We start from the raw sequence: 21,354 nt of genomic DNA, 5'->3' as shown, positions 1-21,354 counted from the left end.
ACATCCCTTTGAGGCATCACTACCAGGTGTAAAGGAGAAGAAATGAAAACACCTCACATCTTTTTAGCATTCGGCTGCACTCGCTTGCCCGAGTGTGTCCAGGTTGCATTCATCAGGTGCCCAGTGCACCCATACATCCCTAATCCTAGAAGATGTTTCAACTGCCAAAAGTATGGACACCGCAGCAAGGCGTGGAGTGGCAAGGACACCTGTGCCAAATGTGCCGAAACTAACACAGACAGCTGCCAAGCAACTGTAATAAAATGCACAAACTGCAAAGGTCCGTATCTAGCCTACTCGACAATCTGAAAAGTCTTCAAAAAGAAAAGCAAATAATCAATCTCAATATACATGAAAATATATGCTACCGTGAGGCACGAAAAAAGTTTAGTGAACACACATCCATATCATGTGTTGATCGGCGTCTGGTGACGGTGAGCAAACAGTACACCATCGTTCATGTGTGCCTCCCCTGTCGCCGCAATGCGGCACTGCGTTGTCGGCCCAATTTTTGGCCCAGAGGTGCCCCTCACGGCGGCCTCTGGGACAACCAAAGTTAGTGGAAGTGCAAATGCACCACTACAAATTCAGGCACGTGCCCAGGCAGAGCCATCCACATCTGACAGGTGCAGCCAAGGCTGCCCTGCCATCACTAAATAAAGGTTCGCTCGCCTATGAGCCATCACGCCGCACTGCTTCTTCCAATCGGGAGAAACCACAAACCCGTACCCCCACGGGCTCCCCACGGAAATCCAGTGCCTCCGGCAAGGCGATGGATACAAGGAGTAGCTCGCCTCTGCAGAAGTGGTGGCGCAACTCCCTTGGACAAACAAAGGGAGGGAAAATACCAATTACAGGCCCCCACAAAACCGGGAGCATAGCTCTTTAAATGCATCCCCGAAAGGCATCAGATATGGCGTTCATAATTCCCTGGAACTGTAGAGACGTTAAAAATCTACTGTGACGTAAAAGCTATTCTGGCTTTAGATTTCCCGGTTGTTTTGTATCTCCAGGAGAAAAACATAGGATCAGAACATATTTTAAATAAATCTAAAGCCTTTCGGCGCTGCCGACAGCAAGCAAATAGGCTCTCTGGAGGTACCGCCATAGTCGTCCAAAGTAGTGCACCCATTCGTGAAGTCAGGCTTCAGTCTACATTTCAAGCAGTCACTATTGTACATTTTAAAAATATTACAATACGTAACGTACATCTTCAGCCACACCTGACAGTAACACTCCATCACTTAGAAAACCTTTTATAACAGTTACCAGCGCCATATCTGTTAGTCGGAGATGTTATTGCTCACTCCAATTTGTGCCGATGCATACAGACACTAGAGGGTGTATTTTAGAAAATTTTATTTTGTGCAATAACACATGCCTAGTCAACCCAGACAAACACGCATACTGCTTTCCAAGCTCAGGAAAATGGAGCTGCATAGATTTGTCTCTTACATCACATCCCGTTTTTACTGATTTTCGGTGGAATGTCTTGGACAACCCATATGGCAGCGATCATCTACCCGTTCTTATCAACCTAACAATTTCTCAGGAAGATTTTCTCTGGATATCATTCCAACAAAACCACGACGTTGGAAGCTGCATTTGATGGACTGGGCACGGTTTCAAAAAAATGCAAGCTTAGAAAAGTACATCTAGATGAACCTAATAAAATTTTCAGAAGCGGCATTATTTCCGCTGTTCGCCTGGCTATACCTCAGTCTCCTGGAGCAGTGAAACGCAAAACCTGATATACAAAAAAGAAACAATACAAGCCATGGAGAATATCGCAGGTACCCTACGAAGAAAATCTTGTAAACTTTAAAGAGACAAGAGTGGAAGCCCGATATATCCGGCATAGTGCCGAGAAGACTTCATGGCAAGGTTACGCGACATCTATAAATAGCTGAACAACATCAGAAGTAATGTGGGATAAGGTGCGAAAGCTCAATGGTAGATACTACCCATTCACACTTCCCCTTGCAACAGGCCCTGGTATTAAGACAAACATCGAAGAACGGCAAGACTTTTTAGGTGAATATTTTTCGGCATTCCAACACATCAATCTGTACAGAATGATTTCAAAAATACAAAATCACTTCCAAGAAACAGACTCCCTACAAGTGGCTATACAAATGAACCGTAAAATAATCTTATTTCAGTTCAAGAAATCCACAGTGTTGTCTAGTCGTAAACAGATTGTGCCCAGCCCTGACGAAATACATTATCAGATACTATCCCACCTTTGTCCACCTGCCGTTGAGGCACTTTTTTAATAACGTTTGGTTGTCAGGTAAACTACCCGCAGCATGGAAGAAATCCATCATCATTCCATTTTTAAAACCTAAGAAACCACCAACTTCACCTAGCAGTTATAGGCCCTTGGCCCTCAACAGCTGCTTGTGAAATCTTTTGAAAGTGCAAGTGAATATTTGATTAACCTTCGTGCTAGAAGCCTGTGAGCTTCTCGATGTCTATCAAGGCGGTTTCAAAAAGGCATGTTCCAGAGCCGACCATCTAGTATGTCTTGAAAATAGTGTCCGTGAAGCTTTTGTACGCAAACAACACCGTCTTGATGTTTTTTTTTAGATTTAGAGAAGCCTACGGAACAACCAGGAGATTCGGAATTTTTCAGGACTTGGCTGAACTGGCATTCGCGGCAGCATGTTGAACTGCCTAAAAGACTTCCTGTCAAATCGTTCATTCCATGCACACTTTGGTTCAACCCTATCGAGAATTTTCATTCGGGAAAATGAAGCGCCTCAAAGCTGTATCTTAAGCACAACCTTCTTTGTTGTTAAAATGAATTCTATTAGTAAAATTACCCCCCGGTGCATTATGTATTCAGTGAATGTCGACGATGTTCAGACAGCTTCCACGTCCTCACAAAACATCCGAAAGACAAGGGCAGTTGACAGTAAACTTTCAACATTTCCTGACTCGTTTTTGGTTCTCCCCCCAAAAAGCAGTGCCCATTCTTTTCTCCATTGCCATTGCTCCAGAGCCAATGCCCCAGATTTCATTTGTGTGTCCGCCGCAGGGAATCTGTAGCTTTGGCATCAAATTCCTGATCCCAACACGTCGCTGCTTCGAATACTGGATATGGCAGCCGTTTGCTCTTCCATGTAAGCGAATGTTGAAGGACCCCACTAAAGGACACCACCGGGTTATCTAAATACGGAGCATACAACAGAGTCGTCCGCCTTCGTTCATATCTCGTTTCGAGACGTTGAGCGCCACAGTTTGTTTTATTTCATTTCTGTGGCATTCTGCAGTGGCAGATAAATTCTTTGGTATTGCGCAGACATTAATTAGTTTGGCTGCTTCTTGAAACCTAGTTTTTCTCACAGTGCAGTGTACTGTGCTCACATATGATTCTCTATTCGCAGCCGTGTCAGAGGTGGAAGCGAGAATTCGACCTGGAGTACTCGCTGCGTGTCTGGAGTCGACGCCACGACCAGGTCCTGGCAGTTCAGGCTCCACCACCAGCGCCCTGTGAGTGATTGTTGGTGAGCGGTTGGGATCAACCTTGTAGTACTGCACAGGTGAAAACGTTGCATAATTCCCAAGAATGTGTAATTTCAGCGGTTATTAAATAGAGTGCCAGTAACAAAGACCCACAGCATTGAGCTTTTTCAGCAACTAAGGATTTAAAAAATTTGGTATCAACTTTCTTTCCACCTTGGAAACAAGACTTCTTCCCATCACATTTGCTGAACGCAAGAGTGAACTTACATGCTTCCTGCTCACATAAAGCATGTGAGCAAGTTGTGCGTCCGTCTCAATTATCAACATCGCCCCTCGGCACAGCAAATTATAGAGACGGATGTGTAACTCAAGATCCATAAGGCCTGAGAAGCTTCGAGCACCCTAGAAAAGCAAGCTTCAACCAGGAATGGACGCTGTCACTAGGAGTGCAGTCGGACGCTACTCTGAATGAGCATTGCTTTACTTTGACACTGCTTTACTTGGGGTGGTCATACTCCATAGATACCGTTTCAGCGCATAAAGGGCAGTTGCATTCGGTTCTAGCATATACTTGAAATCACCACTTTTCAGCTACTGATACCCGGAGATTGCCAGATGCTTAACTACTGAGTCTTTGTGCAATATTAACAACCCCCTTCCGTTTCTTCTTCAGTTACAATTCATGAAACAGGCCTCTGCACACTTGACTAGTCAAATAGACATCACAGTGTCTTGCGCCATTAAAACAGTTTTTTCTTGTTGGTTCAGGTCTCAGATTAAAACAGTTTTTTCTTTTTGGTTCAGTTCTCAGTTCTTGATGATCCTTAGTCGACAGCGCGGGGCGGGGGATTTTACAGTATTTCCAGAGGACTTTTTAGTTCCATATCAGCATCATAGAAAAAAAAAGGTGGCGAAAAAAAATATGAGCTCCATCTCGTGCATGATAACTTAATAAAGCAAGAAAATGTAGCAGGAACCATACGGTTTCTATTATTTGAAGCCGTTCTGATTTACGTTTCGGTAACTTCACGTCATTTATATTGTTTGTAATGTATCATTTTTAAGTATTCTCTGTTAAGGAGTAGCACACTTGCCAGTATTTCTAGGAACCTTGTAGATCGTTGCGTGCCGCACTTGAAAGGCACTTTAATTCTGTCAAGTAGTATTTCATCGCCATTTCTCACAGGCAGAAGCCTAGTCTCATACCTGTCTATGAGAGAAATTTTTTGCAATGCCGGTTTAACTGCTGAGTCTTTGTGCAGTAATGACAACGCGCCATATATTTCTTCAGTTACGTGTCATGGGACAGGTTTCTATGCACTTGACTAGTCTTAAACAGACTTCACACTCTCTTGCACCATTAAAACTGACCATCATCATCGTCATCAGTTCTTAAACAAAAATCTGCGTTGAAGTAAAATTTTACGATTGGCTTATACATGAAAAAGTGGAATATATTACCAAAGTATGCGTCATATTTGGGCGAAAAGTAATTGTTTCTTCCTATTCCTTGGCCTCTTTGGTCATGAGAACATTTCTGGTCTGCATCGAAATTTCTGGAGTCCTTCACTTTGGCGTCCCTTGTTGCCTGAGTCAGCTTGGGATGTTAAACCCGCATTCAACTTCGGACCACCCTCATGGAAGTACGGGCATTCCGGTATTTTGCACACTCGTCATCGTCTCCATTAATGGCAGTGTTCAAGCGGTTGCTAATGCTTTGTTATATATCTGCGCCTATAATCCGTTCCAACCGCCACCTTTCCAAGCCTTTTACTCTCCCAAGCCCTGGTCCCTGTGCATAGAATCAGTGCTGACATTCACCTTTCCGCCTTGTATCATAAACAACATCCCCCGCCCGCCCCCATTTCGTCTCTATCATCATTGACTGAGTCCGCCCTCTTCTTACCTTTGAGCCATTCACTAAGGCGTCCCACATAGCCTGAGTCGCTTTGGGACGTTAAAATGAACTGTCTTACCTTTGCCAACTGTGATTCTCTTCAGCGGCGTTTGTCGACTACCTTTGAGCCGTTCTTTCTGAAGAAAAAATTCACTTTTATCGCACAACTGTGCAGGAGACGGATTCTGACTCTGCGGCAAACAGATGCAAGGACTTGCAGCAAGTGCCAGGACCAGATCTACCTTGCTGCCACATTCTGCAGGATAACTCTTCAAAAGGTGAGCTTCTGGTAACGTGTGTATTCAGAAAAAAAATGGCTGAGGCTTAGCTTAGGTTAAGCCTAGTCAGATGCGAAGCATATTGTCGCCGAGTTGCATATCGAGCACGCCGCTTGGCTAGACGTTCTTCACGCTCTTCATCAGTCTCTGTAGCACGCCGCAACTTTTGCTTCTCATTCCAACGAGCAGCCCTGTCTCCAGGAGGCATCTCTATCCCGTGTACGCTGTTGGGACTCAGGCATCCCAGCCAGGAAACGGTCGAGGCGACGGTGAGTCAAATGAACTTTATGTACAGTATGTACAAGGGCTTTTACATGATACAAGGGCCAAGAGCACCACGGGCTAGCACAAAGAAAAAGAGCGGCCCCGACGGCGAGCGTAGCTCCGGCGTGATGGCTCTTCTGCTGCCCGTCTGCTGCTCGGGTTCAGCGCGGCTCCGTTTTTATAGCCGCTGGTAACGGTTACGGCAGCCAGCCGTTCAAATCCTCCAATCACTGGCCACCGTTCAAATTAGACCAATGGTCGAGAGCCGGCCAGCGTCGGAGGAGTTCGCACCGACGGAGAGGAGGGAAGGAGGAAGGGTCCGTGTCGGCGCCGCGCTGGCGGGATGAGTCACACTGCACGCCGCGACATGTCCGAGAGAGTCTGGGCCTGCTTTGAGCGACGGCGGGCGCGCAGCGCTTGTTTCCAAAGAGGCCAGCCAGCGAAATGTGGGCTCCGGCACTACAGCACCACCGCCGCCAGACAATGCGCCACGAAGACGAGCTACTTCCGCGTGGCTCGGATGCGGGGCGCGCTCGTACGCCAGGCTCCTCCAAGTTCACGTCCGGTGTTCAGCCGCAGGTAGCTCCAGGCTCCTTTCCGAGAACGGGTCCCGCTCGTCAGGACAGGATCACTGCTCCGCAGCTTTGTCGTCCAGGTGCCGGGACCAGCTTCACTCGGTCCTTCGGAAGAGCTTGCTTCTCAGCATCGGTCGTTGATCGTTCTGCATGTTGCCAAGAACCGACCGACAACAGGCAACACCCAACACGAGCAAGTGCCCTCTGTCACCCGTCAATACACCAGACTTAAAGGTCATAAAAACTCCTCTGGCTATATTTCGGTCCCCTTTTTGTTCCCTCTTCTACAAGAGACACATGTGGGATACAAGAACTCCAAAGTAATTAACTCAGACAAAGTGTCAAACACATGTCACACACGGAATAAAATAAATGCAAAATAAATTCGCTCTCTGGAGATCACTCGGCCAGGAAAATACTCAACTGAGGCCACAAATGAGGATATCCAGCCAGCGGAGCCCTGGACTGAGGGCAACCGACCACTGATTAGAGGCGGAGGACTTCGACAGAGAAGGCTCCTGGGGGCAGAACCAAGACGTCTCTGAAGATGCCCCCAAACCGCAGAAATAAGCATTAGCGAAAATAAAGTTTTTCCTTCCTTCAGCTTGCAAACAACTGAAAAAGGAATAAACGCAACAGAACTCTTAAAAGAGATGAACGCAATTGTAGAAGCGTATTTAAATCTGTACTCTAGAGCTTCTACACAAACAATGGGGGCAGATTTGTGACGCCATGAATGGTCAGCATTGGTGCAAGAAGACTTGATATCTCCCAGCCTTAATTCTGTACAACAAAAAATGTCATTGTATTCGATGGCCACGGAAACTTTACGGATCGGTAATGTCTTATTCACAGCACAGCTACCGGGTGGCTATCGCAGCAAAACCAATTTCACATTTGCGGTACGTGTTTGTTACGAAGACATTTCGAACCCACCTGTCTACATCTCGATTCAGCTGGGAGTTCGCGCGCAACAGATAAAGCCTTCCTTGTCCCGAGTCCATTCAACCTCAGCCACATGATTAATGGCGCGCTGGCTAGTTCGCTGGTGGCACCTGCCATTCAGAAAGTGGACACATCACAGTGTCACATCTCTCCCCAAGCTATGCTTAACAGCCGTTTTTCAATAATTTTAGAGCGTCGGCAAAAGAAAACTCAACGAGACCACGAATTTAACGACTTATCAGAAGGAAGCAAAAGACGGGAACCAGTAGGACAATATATTTAATTGGTAGAACTAAAACCGCTTATACGCTTACTTCTTCACTTACCGCTTACTTCTTCACTTTGGAATAGGCTTCCCAAGAGCATAGAACAATGTAAAACGGTTAAACATTTCCACTCTTTCCTGGCGGCCAATCTGTCGTAGAAGCTTTCCACCCTTTCAGAACTTTTCTCGGACCGCCATTACAGTGATTCGTTACTGTTTTATTTTAGACAAAATGTGCCTTATTGTTTAATTTCAATATTTGATGTTTGATAGAGCCCTCTAAGTCTCGCGGGGATCAGCAACATAATCTCAAGAGAGCCCTACACGGCTTCGCGGGCACGGACCAGCAGCTAGTTGCAGCCCTCGTGAGCAAGTACCTCTGTACAGTGAAAGACAACGAGCCAGTACGGGATTATCAGGGTATGGACAATCCGGACCTGGACAGAGAGTGCGAAGTCGAGGAAATACAGGCAGCGCTTATGGCCATGAGGCGGGGCACGGCGCCAGGGAACGACAGGGTGATGGTGGGATTGCTTGTCAATCTCAATCAGCAAGCGCTTGAACATCTCACGCAGTACATCAACGAATGCTGGAAAAGTGGACAGTTACCCAAGGCATGGAAGGCTGATGTCAGCTTTATTCCCAAGCCTGGAAAGGAGGTGAACATCAATAACCTCAGGCCCATCTCGCTTACGTCGTGCGCCCGAAAACTGATGGAGAAGGCGGTACACATGCGACTTTCTACGTATATAGAAGACCACAATATTATACCTCACACAATGTTTGGGTTTAGGGCACACTTGTCAACCCAGGACGTGTTACTGCAGCTGAAGATGGAGGTTATCGATCCCCCGCGCAAACGAAACAGTAGGGCCATACTAGCATTAGATCTGAAGGGGGCTTTCGACAACGTGAAGCATTCCAAGATTCTGGACAATCTACAGGGTACTCACTGCGGAAAGCGTACCTTTGATTACATCAAGGCTTTCTTGCAAGATTGGCAAGCGCACATCAGGATTGGCGACACGAGGTCCGAGGCGATACCCATGGGCACCAGGGGGACGCCTCAGGGAGCAGTCCTTTCTCCACTGCTCTTCAACGTTGCCCTCATGCATCTGCCGGAACAACTTAATGCCATAAGGGGAATCCGCCACGCCCTATACGCGGATGACATAACCATATGGACAACGGAGGGAAACATGGGACAGATGGAGGAGGCCCTCCAAGAGGCTGCCAGTACGGTTGAAAAGTATGCTGAAGAATGCGGACTGCGCTGTTCACCGGACAAGTCGGAGCTCCTCGTCCTGCGAGGGAAGGGGGATACTGCATCGCTGGAAATCTCGGTCCATGATACACCTATTCCCGAGGTGGAAACAATACGGATTTTGGGGCTGCTCATTAACAACAAGGGTGTGAACGCAGCAGCGATCACCAAGGTCCGAACGGTGTGCGAACAAGTCATCCGTATGATATCTCGGATCACAAGCAAGAAAAACGGCATGCAAGAACAGGATACCCTTAGACTAATACAGGCATTTGTCATCTGCAGGATACTGTACGTGGCCCCGTACCTTCTTTTGAGGAAGACCGATCTAAACCACCTGGACGTTATCATCCGAACGGCTTATAAGAAGGCACTCGGCCTACCCATGAAAGCATCTACGGAGCGTCTACTAAAACTAGGGGTACACAACACGGCTGATGAATTGATTAGCGCCCATCTTACAAGCCAGGTAGTGCGACTGGCCACAACTACGACCGGCCGCAGGGTCTTAGAAGATTTAAACATTAGCTTTCCGCAGCAAGTGGCTGGGAGACAAGATATACCTAAAGAGTGGAAGAGCAAATTCCTTACGCTTCCGCTTCCCAAAAACATGCACCCGGAGCATCATCATGATAGACGAGTGGCGAGGAGCAAGAAGATGAACGAGTGCTATTCAACAGAAGAAGGAGCCTTTTTCGTGGACGCTGCGGGTCCTGTACAAGGAATATCAACAGTCTCAGTGGTGCACCAAATGCAAGTCTTGGACGGGCTTTCAGTTCGTAACGGGGATACACAGGCTATGGAGGAAGTAGCGATAGCCCTAGCCGCAACGCACTCCGAATCTAAATACATAGTTACAGATTCCCAGGCGGCTTATAGAAACTATATGCGTGGCAGAATCACGCCGCTAGCCTGCAAAATTCTTAGTCAATGTAGGACTTCAGCTGAACGGAAGGAATTAATATGGGTACCAGGTCACCAGGGAGTTGAAGGAAACGAGCGCGCACACGCTTCGGCCCGAGATTTTCTTCCCCGGCATCCTTCTACGTCCTCCCTTCCTGATTCTGGCTCCCCCTCTCCGCTAACGACATATTCAGAAATATTGCAACATTTGCGCCTTGAAAGGCAGACACTTCCGAGGCCCGCTAAGGGTCTCAGTAAATCAGAGGAATGTCACCTTCGCAGGCTACAAACTATGTCTTTCAATAACCCAGCTACGCTTCACGCCATTGAGCCCGAGTCCTTTTCGGCACAGTGCAAATTTTGTGGCCAGAAGGCAAACTTGTACCACATGGTATGGGCTTCTCAGAAAAATGACAGCATTGAGATCATAAATCAGCCAACGCGGGAGGGCTGGGAGGCGGCCCTGTCCAGCTCGGACCTCGAGGAACAACGAGCCCTCGTAGCCAGAGCACGGGCAGCGGCTTTCACCAACGGCGTCCCGGACTAGGGACCCGATCAGCCTTCCCTTCAACTAAGGCTTTAATAAACGTTTTCATCATCATCATCAATATTTGTCACATGCTCATTTTAGGTATATGTTTACTGTTGTTGTCCCCCCTGCTATAATGCCCCTGGGCGTTGCAGGTACTTATTTATACAAGTACGCATCCGGAAAATATGTCTGCTTCATTGAAACAGAACTTCATTGAATTCATTCAGAAACAGAAACAGTCGTCAGAAACAGTCGTCAGAAACAGAAGCGCGGCACGTGAATAACGTCACCACTCCTGGAAGTGGCACAGCTGCCGCCAATGGAAAGAGGGAAACGCTCCTCCTCGCACTGCGGAATGCGACTCTCCCTCTCCGAGATGGGCAAACCGACTTCTGGGATGAACGAAAACAGATTTAGGGGCGCCCCTCCCTCTACCTGGCGTGGCTATACATTACCGCCTCAATCGGACAACAAAGCAAACCATGCTCAGGCCTTAATTACAAAAGGTGAAGTTAATCCTATTTACCATATCTGTGACAAAAACCTTACCGCAGACGATGACCATATTCTCTGGAGATGCGAGAGAAATCCACCCCCCAGAAAGCTCCAGCCATATCCCTCAGCTGATAGCTGGGAAAAGATCGTACGCAGTGAAGTCAAACAAGTATACAAGCCAATATCGCTCAATGGTTACGGCGCTCGGCTGCTGACCCGAAAGACGCGGGTTCGATCCCGGCTGCGGCGGTCGAATTTCGGTGAAGGCGAAATTCTAGAGGCCCGTGTGCTGTGCGATGTCAGTGCACGTTGAAGAATCCCAGGTGGTCAAAATTTCCGGAGTCCTTCACTACGGCGTCCCTCACAGCCTGAGTTGCTTCGGGACGTTAAACGCCACGGGACGTTAAACCAATAAACCAAACAAGCCAACATCGCAGACTGGGCCCTCGTGGTCGTCCCTACATGGAGGCCACCTGAGGCGAAAGTGGGCTAACGGCGACACAAAATCCTAATAAAGTTTTTTCCTCCTCCTCCATGACAATGTGGTACATGTTAAACTGTGACGTGTCGCCTACGCACGGTACGCTAGGAACTGCGACGCGCCACTGACGTAGAGAAACACTACTCCTTGCACAATGAAAACATCAAAAACAGCATCATCTATGCAGATTCACTGAGCGTCCTTACAGCATTAAACTCCAAAAATGCCACGGAGCCACTGATTTGAAGCGTCATACACAATATAGTAAAGGTCACAACACAAAAACATGTTATAAAATTCTGCTGGGTTCCCAGTCACGTTGGCATTAGGGACAATGAGAGAGCCGACATGTGTGCTGCACAAACTAGAACCATGGAAATAAAACATGTGAATTTGCCTCCTAGGGATTACATGAAGTCAGTACATAGCAAACTAAGAGCCAAGTGGCAAGCTTCTTGGGAAAATTAAGGAAACAACAAGCTGCATACCATAAAGCCCATTTTGAAAGAATGGAAATCATGCCGCCATAAAGAGCGTTTCATCGAAGTAATTTTACGTCGGTTACGCATAGGTCACACACACATCACCCATAGCTTCATATTAACAAAAAAAGACAAACCTGTGTGTGAAATGTGTGGTGAGGAGCTCACAGTAAATCACATTTTAATTTCTTGTTCGCATCTCGAAGAACTTAGAAAAAATTTTTAGGGTAAGGGTATTTTGGTTTGGTTTGGTTTATGGGGTTTAACGTCCCAAAGCAACTAAGGCTATGAGAGACGCCGTAGTGGAGGACTCCGGAAATTTCGACCACCTGGGGTTCTTTAACGTGCACTGACATCGCACAGTACACGGGCCTCTAGAATTTCTCCTCCAAAGAAATTCCAGCCGCCGCGGCCGGGATCGAACCCGCGTCTTTTGGGTCAGCAGCCGAGCACCATAACCACTGGGCCACCGCGGCGGCCCTTTTACGGTATTTTACAATGAACACATTCCATTTCATCCCGCATTGCTTTTAGGCGAGATGATGATGAAAACGTTTATTAAAGCCTTAGTTGAAGGGAAGGCTGATCGGGTCCCTAGTCCGGGACGCCGTAGGTGAAAGCCGCTGCCCGTGCTCTGGCGACGAGGGCTCGTTGTTCCTCGAGGTCCGAGCTGGACAGGGCCGCCTCCCAGCCCTCCCGCGTTGGCTGATTTATGATCTCAATGCTGTCATTTTTCTGACAAGCCCATACCATGTGGTACAAGTTTGCCTTCTGACCACAAAATTTGCACTGTGCCGAAAAGGACTCGGGCTCAATGGCGTGAAGCGTAGCTGGGTTATTGAAAGACATAGTTTGTAGCCTGCGAAGGTGACATTCCTCTGATTTACTGAGACCCTTAGCGGGCCTCGGAAGTGTCTGCCTTTCAAGGCGCAAATGTTGCAATATTTCTGAATATGTCGTTAGCGGAGAGGGGGAGCCAGAATGAGGAAGGGAGGACGTAGAAGGATGCCGGGGAAGAAAAGCTCGGGCCGAAGCGTGTGCGCGCTCGTTTCCTTCAGCTCCCTGGTGACCTGGTACCCATATTAATTCCTTCCGTTCAGCTGAAGTCCTACATTGATAAGAATTTTGCAGGCTAGCGGCGTGATTCTGCCACGCATATAGTTTCTATAAGCCGCCTGGGAATCTGTAACTATGTATTTAGATTCGGAGTGCGTTGCGGCTAGGGCTATCGCTACTTCCTCCATAGCCTGTGTATCCCCGTTACGAACTGAAAGCCCGTCCACGGCTTGCATTTGGTGCAGCACTGAGATTGTTGATATTCCTTGTACAGGACCCGCAGCGTCCACGAAGAAGGCTCCTTCTTTTGTTGAATAGCACTCGTTCATCTTCTAGCTCCTCGCCACTCGTCTAGCATGATGGTGCTCCGGGTGCATGTTTTTGGGAAGCGGAAGCGTAAGGAATTTGCTCTTCCACTCTTTAGGTATATCTTGTCTCCCAGCCACTTGCTGCGGAAAGCTAATGTTTAAATCTTCTAAGACCCTGCGGCCGGTCGTAGTTGTGGCCAGTCGCACTACCTGGCTTGTAAGATGGGCGCTAATCAATTCATCAGCCGTGTTGTGTACCCCTAGTTTTAGTAGACGCTCCGTAGATGCTTTCATGGGTAGGCCGAGTGCCTTCTTATAAGCCATTCGAATGATAACGTCCAGGTGGTTTAGATCGGTCTTCCTCAAACGAAGGTACGGGGCCACGTACACTATCCTGCAGATGACAAAGGCCTGTATTAGTCTAAGGGTATCCTGTTCTTGCATGCCGTTTTTCTTGCTTGTGATCCGAGATATCATACGGATGACTTGTTCGCACACCGTTCGGAGCTTGGTGATCGCTGCTGCGTTCACACCCTTGTTGTTAATGAGCAGCCCCAAAATCCGTATTGTTTCCACATCGGGAATAGGTGTATCATGGACCGAGATTTCCAGCGATGCAGTATCCCCCTTCCCTCGCAGGTCGAGGAGCTCCGACTTGTCCGGGGAACAGCGCAGTCCGCATTCTTCAGCATACTTTTCAACCGTACTGGCAGCCTCTTGGAGGGCCTCCTCCATCTGTCCCATGTTTCCCTCCGTTGTCCATATGGTTATGTCATCCGCGTATAGGGCGTGGCGGATTCCCCTTATGGCATTGAGTTGTTCCGGAAGATGCATGAGGGCAACGTTGAAGAGCAGTGGAGAAAGGACTGCTCCCTGAGGCGTCCCCCTGGTGCCCATGGGTATCGCCTCGGACCTCGTGTCGCCAATCCTGATGTGCGCTTGCCTATCTTGCAAGAAAGCCTTGATGTAATTAAAGGTACGCTTTCCGCAGTGAGTACCCTGTAGATTGTCCAGAATCTTGGAATGCTTCACGTTGTCGAAAGCCCCCTTCAGATATAATGCTAGTATGGCCCTACTGTTTCGTTTGCGCGGGGGATCGATAACCTCCATCTTCAGCTGCAGTAACACGTCCTGGGTTGACAAGTGTGCCCTAAACCCAATCATTGTGTGAGGTATAATATTGTGGTCTTCTATATACGTAGAAAGTCGCATGTGTACCGCCTTCTCCATCAGTTTCCCGGCGCACGACGTAAGCGAGATGGGCCTGAGGTTATTGATGTTCACCTCCTTTCCAGGCTTGGGAATAAAGCTGCCATCAGCCGTCTTCCATGCCTTGGGTAACTGTCCACTTTTCCAGCATTCGTTGATGTACTGCGTGAGATGTTCAAGCGCTTGCTGATTGAGATTGACAAGCAATCCCACCGTCACCCTGTCGTTCCCTGGCGCCGTGTCCCGCCTCATGGCCATAAGCGCCGCCTGTATTTCCTCGACTTCGAACTCTCTGTCCAGGTCCGGATTGTCCATACCCTCATAATCCCGTACTGGCTCGTTGTATTTCACTGTACAGAGGTACTTGCTCACGAGTTCTGCAACTAGCTGCTGGTCCGTGCCCGCGAAGCCGTGTAGGGCTCTCTTGAGGTTACGTTGCTGATCCCCGCGAGACTTAGAGGGCTCTATCAAACATCTAAGAAGACTCCACGCCGCCTTGGTGCTGAGGGTGCCTTTCATGGAGTCGCATTTGGCCAACCAGTTGTTTTTGGCCAGGGATCGTGCATACTCTTCTGCTTGCAAGCTTAATTTTGCGATCTTGATCTTGAGCTTGCGGTTATGTTTTTGCCTTTTCCACCGCCGTGTGAGACTTCTTCTGGCCTCCCATAGATGTAGTAGGTGGTTGTCAATAGCCGGGACTTCTGATGTCTGAAGCGTACGTGTGAAGCGGTCCCTGACTCTCAGCAGCGACTCAGCCCACTCCTCGTACTTTTCAATGGGCGCGTTGAGCGTAGAGTCTTCCGCCTGTCGGAACAACGACCAGTCCGTGAGCCGTGCTTTCCCTCTCGGTCTGCGATGCTTATTGTAGTCGAGGCAGATCTTGAGAATGCAGTGGTCACTCCCTAAGGTCTCCTGCGTGTTGAGCCAATCATAGTTTCTCGCTCCTTTAACCAACGAGAGATCTGGACATGTATCTCTCGAGACACTGTTGCCAATCCTCGTGGGATGCTGCGGGTCAGTAAGAATCGTCAGTGCTAGGTCCGATATGGCCGCAGCGAGTCTCCTGCCCTTAATATCCTCCTTACTATATCCCCACAAGAAGCTATATGCGTTAAATCCCCCACAATGATGAGAGGTGCACTTTTTGCCAATTGCGCGGCCTTTTGGAAAATCTCATCGAAAGACGCACCCCTGTTCTTCGGTCGACTATATATGTTCAACACATACGCACTTCTGCTAGTGCGTACGTTCGGTAAAAGCTGAATAAATGTATGTTCCACCTCAGTGACTAAATCCAGCTTAATTGTCACAGCCGTGCAATCCTTATGCACCAGAATGCAAGTGGATGAGCTGTTTTGATGCGTGCTGTATGGTCTGAGTTTGGCTTCCGTATTCACGTCCTGCAGTGCAATAATATCTGGTAATTTATCCAACGAATCTACGTATTGCTGTAGCGAATCCCTCTTCTTTCTGAACCCCCGGCAGTTCCACTGCAAAATCTGCAATTTAGGAGGGCGGGCCATGTTGAACACTAAAGGAAATCGCGCTTGGCGCGTCCGCCCCGGTGTTGGGCGAATCATCAGCTGCAAGCTGCCTATTAGTCACGCGGCCAGTTAATTTTGGAACCTTCGTCCGCGTACACTCCGCAAGCTCCTGAAGTTTCCGATCGATTCTGATTTCAAAGGCTTGCAGCTTAATCAGACGGGGCTCTAAGATGCTCTGTAAGATCCGCTCTACCGCTGCCTGAATGCCCCTCTCAATAGCTGCCTGAACGTTTTTTTCAATAATAATTTGTAGAGTTCCTTCGAGGCTCGCCTGTATATTTTGCGTTATGCGAGCTTCCAAACGCAGTAGGTCGTTCAGCAAACATCGCTCCACAATAGCCTCAATCCTGGCTTCTTTCTCTCCGACACCGGCCCCCTTATCCGTTGCCACTACGTTACTGTTTCTCTCCCGCTCCTCCTTTTTCTCACCCTGGGGGACAGGAGTTAGTGCCTGTTGAGTAGGAGGGAGGGAGGCATCCTCCTCCATTGCAGATACCCCAGGCGTTTCTGGCATATTTACTCCCCCTGCCGATGTTCCCAGTTCCTGACTTCTATACTTCGCTAGTTCCTCTTTCAATCTGCTATTTTCCTCCTTAAGTTTCTCAACAGCCAACGTGGGAGGCAGGGAAGCGGCAACTTGTGCCCAGCTCACCTTGCTGCCCGTGGTCTCCTCCGATCCGGCTTTTCCCGATTTCTTGTCACCTGGACGACCGCTTCCTTCAGGCCCCTGCCGGGACGCCCCTGTTGCGGTCCTCGCTGCGGGACCCGGTGACGGAGTCCCCATCCGCTTCTTCTGTGATTGCGGCCCAGGCCCTGAATTCTTCCGGTCCTCTCTGGATTTACGCTGGTTGCTGGATTTTCTTCCGCCAGGCTTCCGCCCGGCTCTGGCACCATTCCTGTATTTCCAGGTGCAGTCCGCGGAGTTCGTGAGATGTCCGCCTCCACAGACTAGGCATCGGGGCTGGCAGTCGCGCCCCTCTTCTTGGATGATAGTTCCACAGGCCCGGCAGAGCTTATCTCGTGGATTAGGGCAAACGTCCCCTCTATGTCCCACTGTTCCGAAGCGGGTGCAAGCTGGTGTGGTCTTCCGGTAGAGACGGACGGGCACAGCCTCTCCCCAGTAAAACACGTTGAACGGCACTTTACGGCCCTCGAATGTAATCACCGCCGCGTTCGACTCTCCTAATTTCCTCACACCCACCACGGGAGTGCCTGGCGAGTAAATAGCTTGAGCAATATCTGCTTCGGACACTTTGGAAGCCACTTGAATTACTCCACGGCACGTATTTTCGGGCATCTTGAGGTAGACCTGCACCGTTTGTAACTGGCCGCCAATCCGTAGACTCTCCACCGCGAGGACTTGCCGAATAAGCGCTGCGTCTCGGATTCCAACAGTGACTATGTTCTGATCCCACGCTGGCCAAATTGCAAGCGCTTGTGATTTGCGTTCGATGCCGGCCGCAGCATATATAGCTTCTCCTATCTGATGGGTACCCTTGTAATTTGACAAGTTCAGCGTTCCCTTGGGTTTCACGACGACAACAGAGTCCTCAGTGCCGAACTTGGGCACCACCTCTGGTCTCCAACGCCTCGGTTGAAGCGGTTTGCTTGGCGCCGAAGTGGGGTCGAGGCCGTCAGCAGCGTCTCCACCGCGCAAGCGTTCCTGGCGTTCCGAGCTCACGCGCTTCGCGGACGCTCGCTCTTGCTCTTCTAATTTCTTCCGAATAGCATATTCGGTGGCTTCATCGAAGACTGGTTTCTGCGCAGCCTGTAGCTCCACTACTTGCATGCTTTCCGGGTCGTAGCCCCGTGCAAGACTCATGGTGGCCGCGCCTAGTGCCGCGTCGGCGGCCCGGCGTCGTCGCCAAGCCTTAGGCTTAGCAGCGGCGCCAATGTGATCGACAGACACAACCCCGTAAAATCGCCAAAAGCAGGCCCACCTGGATGAAAATGGTGTCTACGGGTGCCTGGTAACCTGCTGGACACACCTCAACTAGTGTTGAGCGATGCAGATCGATGGTTTGGCAGTAGGACATCCGTTTCGCGGAGCCGACGTGAACCGCGTCCACTCTCCTTGACGGCTCGCAGCGCCCGTTTTCACTTGTTTGTAAGTTTCTAAAGAAAGCCAATGTTTTAAATCTATTATAATGTAACCTCTATACACTTGACATAACATCATCTAACCTTGTGTTTGGCGCATGATAGCCATAGTTGCTTATGCGCCATAAAACCCCATATAACTAACTAACTATCTTTACACAATGGAATGCCATTCTGCCCATCCACGAAGGTCAAGCCGACTTCCGCAGTGAATGCAACCGGGTTTAGGGCCGGCCCTCCTCACTGGGGTGGCTGTACGATACGCCCTCTGTCAGATAACAATGCAGGCCTTTCTCTAGATGGGAGCCGCTGGTCACCTCCGCCGCATACACTGGGCGAGAGGCCGCTGTCCTGCTTGATTTCATGGCGTACATGTAGTGACACTTTCTCGAGATACGCTGGAAATAGCATGCGCCAGTGTCGTATTCAAGTAAACGCGGTTAGAGATTACACAAGGCGAGAAACCTCACCGTCAACGTCAGTTGTCCTTCAGCTTTCGGAGAATGAGGTTGAGGAGGTACGGGGTCTTCATGTTCGAAGTTGAATCCCTCGCGTCGCGTGTACATCATTAGGCGAGACTGCAGAGTGGGGCCGGAGGCGGCAGTTCAATGCCGATGAAGTACGGGAACCCGACAACGCAATGAAACGCGCGAAACGAGCTACTGCAGCGAACACGTTCGAGTCTCAAGTCCTCGATAACTCGTCGACAAGTAACGTTCTCGCATTACACATAAGAATCGCATAAGTACCCCAATAAAATACTGAGACGACAAAAAAAACGCGAGTAAAACTAAAAACTTTGAGATCACTACGGCGACCCGCAATGGAGCAATGCAAAAGCAAAATGCCCACATACGATATCAACGTCTGTGGCTGTTCTGACGTCGTCCATGTACCATATTGAAGTCTATAGCTATTTTGACGTCTTATTTTTTCGCGTTTCTAGCTTTTTATTCACTAATTAAAGCTCATCAACCACATTTTGCCCATGACAACACTATCTGCCACAATCACATTTTCACACATTTATCTCTACAGAACGTACAGCGGATAAAATTGCGGACACTTTTCGCTAATGCAAGAGAGTCATAATACAAAATAATATAAAAACAGTTATTGCAGTAAACACGCAGGCGGAAGAAATGTAGAGCGAGAGGGACCCTTGACCATATTATTTGGGAATCCTCACAATCCCCACACAGGGCGAATAAAATAGGCAGTAGAGACGCCCGGGAGACTTTGCTGCGTAGCCCTGACCCTGAGCACCAGCTCCCCGCCGTCCGACTGGCTGAAGAGGCCGCCGAGATTCAAAAAATCCAGGCCAGCACCTTCCCCGAAAAGAAATTAACCCGCGGCCAGTCGGTCACGTTACGCTTCCTCCAAACGAACTCATACCCCAACCCCTGGCACATGAAGCACATCGACCCAGGCTACGACGGACAACATTCGTGTGAACAGTGCAGTGACCGTGTAGACTTGAACCATATGCTGTGCGGTTGTGCATCGGTTGACGCCTACTCCAAGAATAAGGAACATTGGGACAAAGTGCTAAAAAGTGCTTCACTACACGACCAGCTTCGGGCTGTCCAGGAGGCCCGCGCAGCGGCGGAGATCTTCAGGCTCTCTGTGCCGACGTGGGAGCTGCCCTGTGCACCTGGCGCCTAGCCGAGTGTCCTTCACGAGTCCTACTGAGTCCACCACCACCACCATCTGACACGGCGACCCTGTCCTCCCCAGTCCCTCCTGGCCCTCATCTCTCGACTGAGAGGGAGAGCCGGAGGGTAGGATGAGGTCGTCCTCTTCTGTCGGACAATAAAGTATTTCACTCACTCACTCACTCGTGACCACGTGGTCCAAAAACAGGTAGCGCCGGAGCGCCCACCAGCAAGGCTCGTTTAGGTCGTCGAGCTGCGCACGCGTGTCTTGGCGGGCGTGGCACACGACGCTCTCGCGAACGACGCCCGCCATTACCATGAAGGAGTGCATGTCGTCGAATGCGCAGAGTGCAGCTCTTAGCCCAGCTGCGGCCTTCTCCGCGGAGATGCATTCCACTTCGGCAAACTCTTCCAGCAGGGCACGATGTCTGAAGACGCGTTCCATGGCACCGGCAGTTATCCTGCGGACACAGCAGATGGTTTGTGACGAGACAAGAGACTGAGTTGTGGTGTGCGCTTGCGAGGAAATGAGATTCTCTAAATGACCTTTCCTGAAGGCTTGTCACGTAACACCATGTGACGATTTCGTATCACGTTTTTTCCTGCCAGTGTCGATGCAGACGAAATAAGACAGTGCCTTTTTTCTTGAGTCGGATAAAAAAAAGAGATTTAAAATACAAAACTTTTGCTACGCTCGCACTGCATCTGCTTCATATTGGCATTCCCCCTTGCAGTGGGCGCATCGAGAGCATGATCGAAGAGAAACGGAGCCGGAAGAGAAGGAAAAAGAAGAGAAACAGGAGAAAGCAAGCGCGCCGCGACGCAGAGTGCCCCATAATTTATAGGTGCAGGAAACAACGAAAGGGGATAGATTAAAGGGAGGAGAGTAAAGGAAGAAACTTTATTTTGCAAACACCTACGCGTCGTAAAAAATTCAGGTCGTGGCTATCAAATCCCGTCTCTAAATTGACGCGATTTAGCTTTTCAGAGGGGCCAATTACTGGTTTCCTATTCGTTTTTCGATGAGCCCATGACTACAGCGCAACGAACGGGACACGAGGAAGGACACAGGCAGAGACACAACACAGCTGACTGTGTCCTTCCTCGTGTCCCGTGCGTTGCTCTGTAGTCATGGAATATCGGAACCAACTCACCCAGCCACTTACGTTGTACTTTTTCAATGAGATTATAGCGCAAACAGAAATTGAAGCCGACACTCAAGCTATCCATTACGCGATAGCGTAATGGATTAATTACCATATTGACATGAACTCATTCTTAACTTTACATCTATAGATTTCTAGGAGTACTCGTACCCCTCCTTGCGCCATGGTGCAGCGGTTAAGGGATGCGCCACTGTAGAGCGATGGCAAGTGCTCCCGGCGGGGGGCCTTATGAGGCCCAGCTTGCTCCTCCAGAGCGACCAATCAATATTTTAACTGGTACATTTCAGGGTGAGCAGGTGGCTCACTATCAGGTGGGCTGGTTTTGATGACGCCTCAAGGTCACGTGACTTAGGTGGCCCACCCATCTCCTGGCTTGCTCTCAGGGCACCACCTGCCAGAGCCAGGCTCGTGATTTTTCGCTCACAACACCGACATGCCGACAACGCCACGACGACAACGCCTACGCC

The 21,354-nt window shown here is 49.3% G+C and overlaps 1 protein-coding gene across 1 annotated transcript; it reads right to left on the bottom strand.

Annotated features, from left to right (window-relative positions):
• Nucleotides 1–293: 293 nt before the first annotated feature.
• Nucleotides 294–18,156, bottom strand: LOC149347618 (uncharacterized). The gene is made up of 4 exons (XM_089541615.1): nt 16,396–18,156; nt 15,161–15,366; nt 3,370–3,537; nt 294–305 (listed from the first exon to the last, which is right to left on the bottom strand). Exons 1-4 carry the CDS (start codon nt 17,786–17,788, stop codon nt 294–296), a joined length of 1,779 nt encoding a protein of 592 aa, XP_089397741.1. The 5' UTR covers nt 17,789–18,156.
• Between the last annotated feature and the right edge of the window lie 3,198 nt (nt 18,157–21,354).

Source organism: Amblyomma mixtum, chromosome 4 (assembly GCF_055824585.1).
Source record: "Amblyomma mixtum isolate Tamu chromosome 4, ASM5582458v1, whole genome shotgun sequence".
NCBI classification, from domain to species: Eukaryota; Metazoa; Arthropoda; class Arachnida; order Ixodida; family Ixodidae; genus Amblyomma; species Amblyomma mixtum.
Note: the sequence above shows the minus strand (reverse complement) of the source record. Positions and strands in the feature narration are given on the sequence as shown.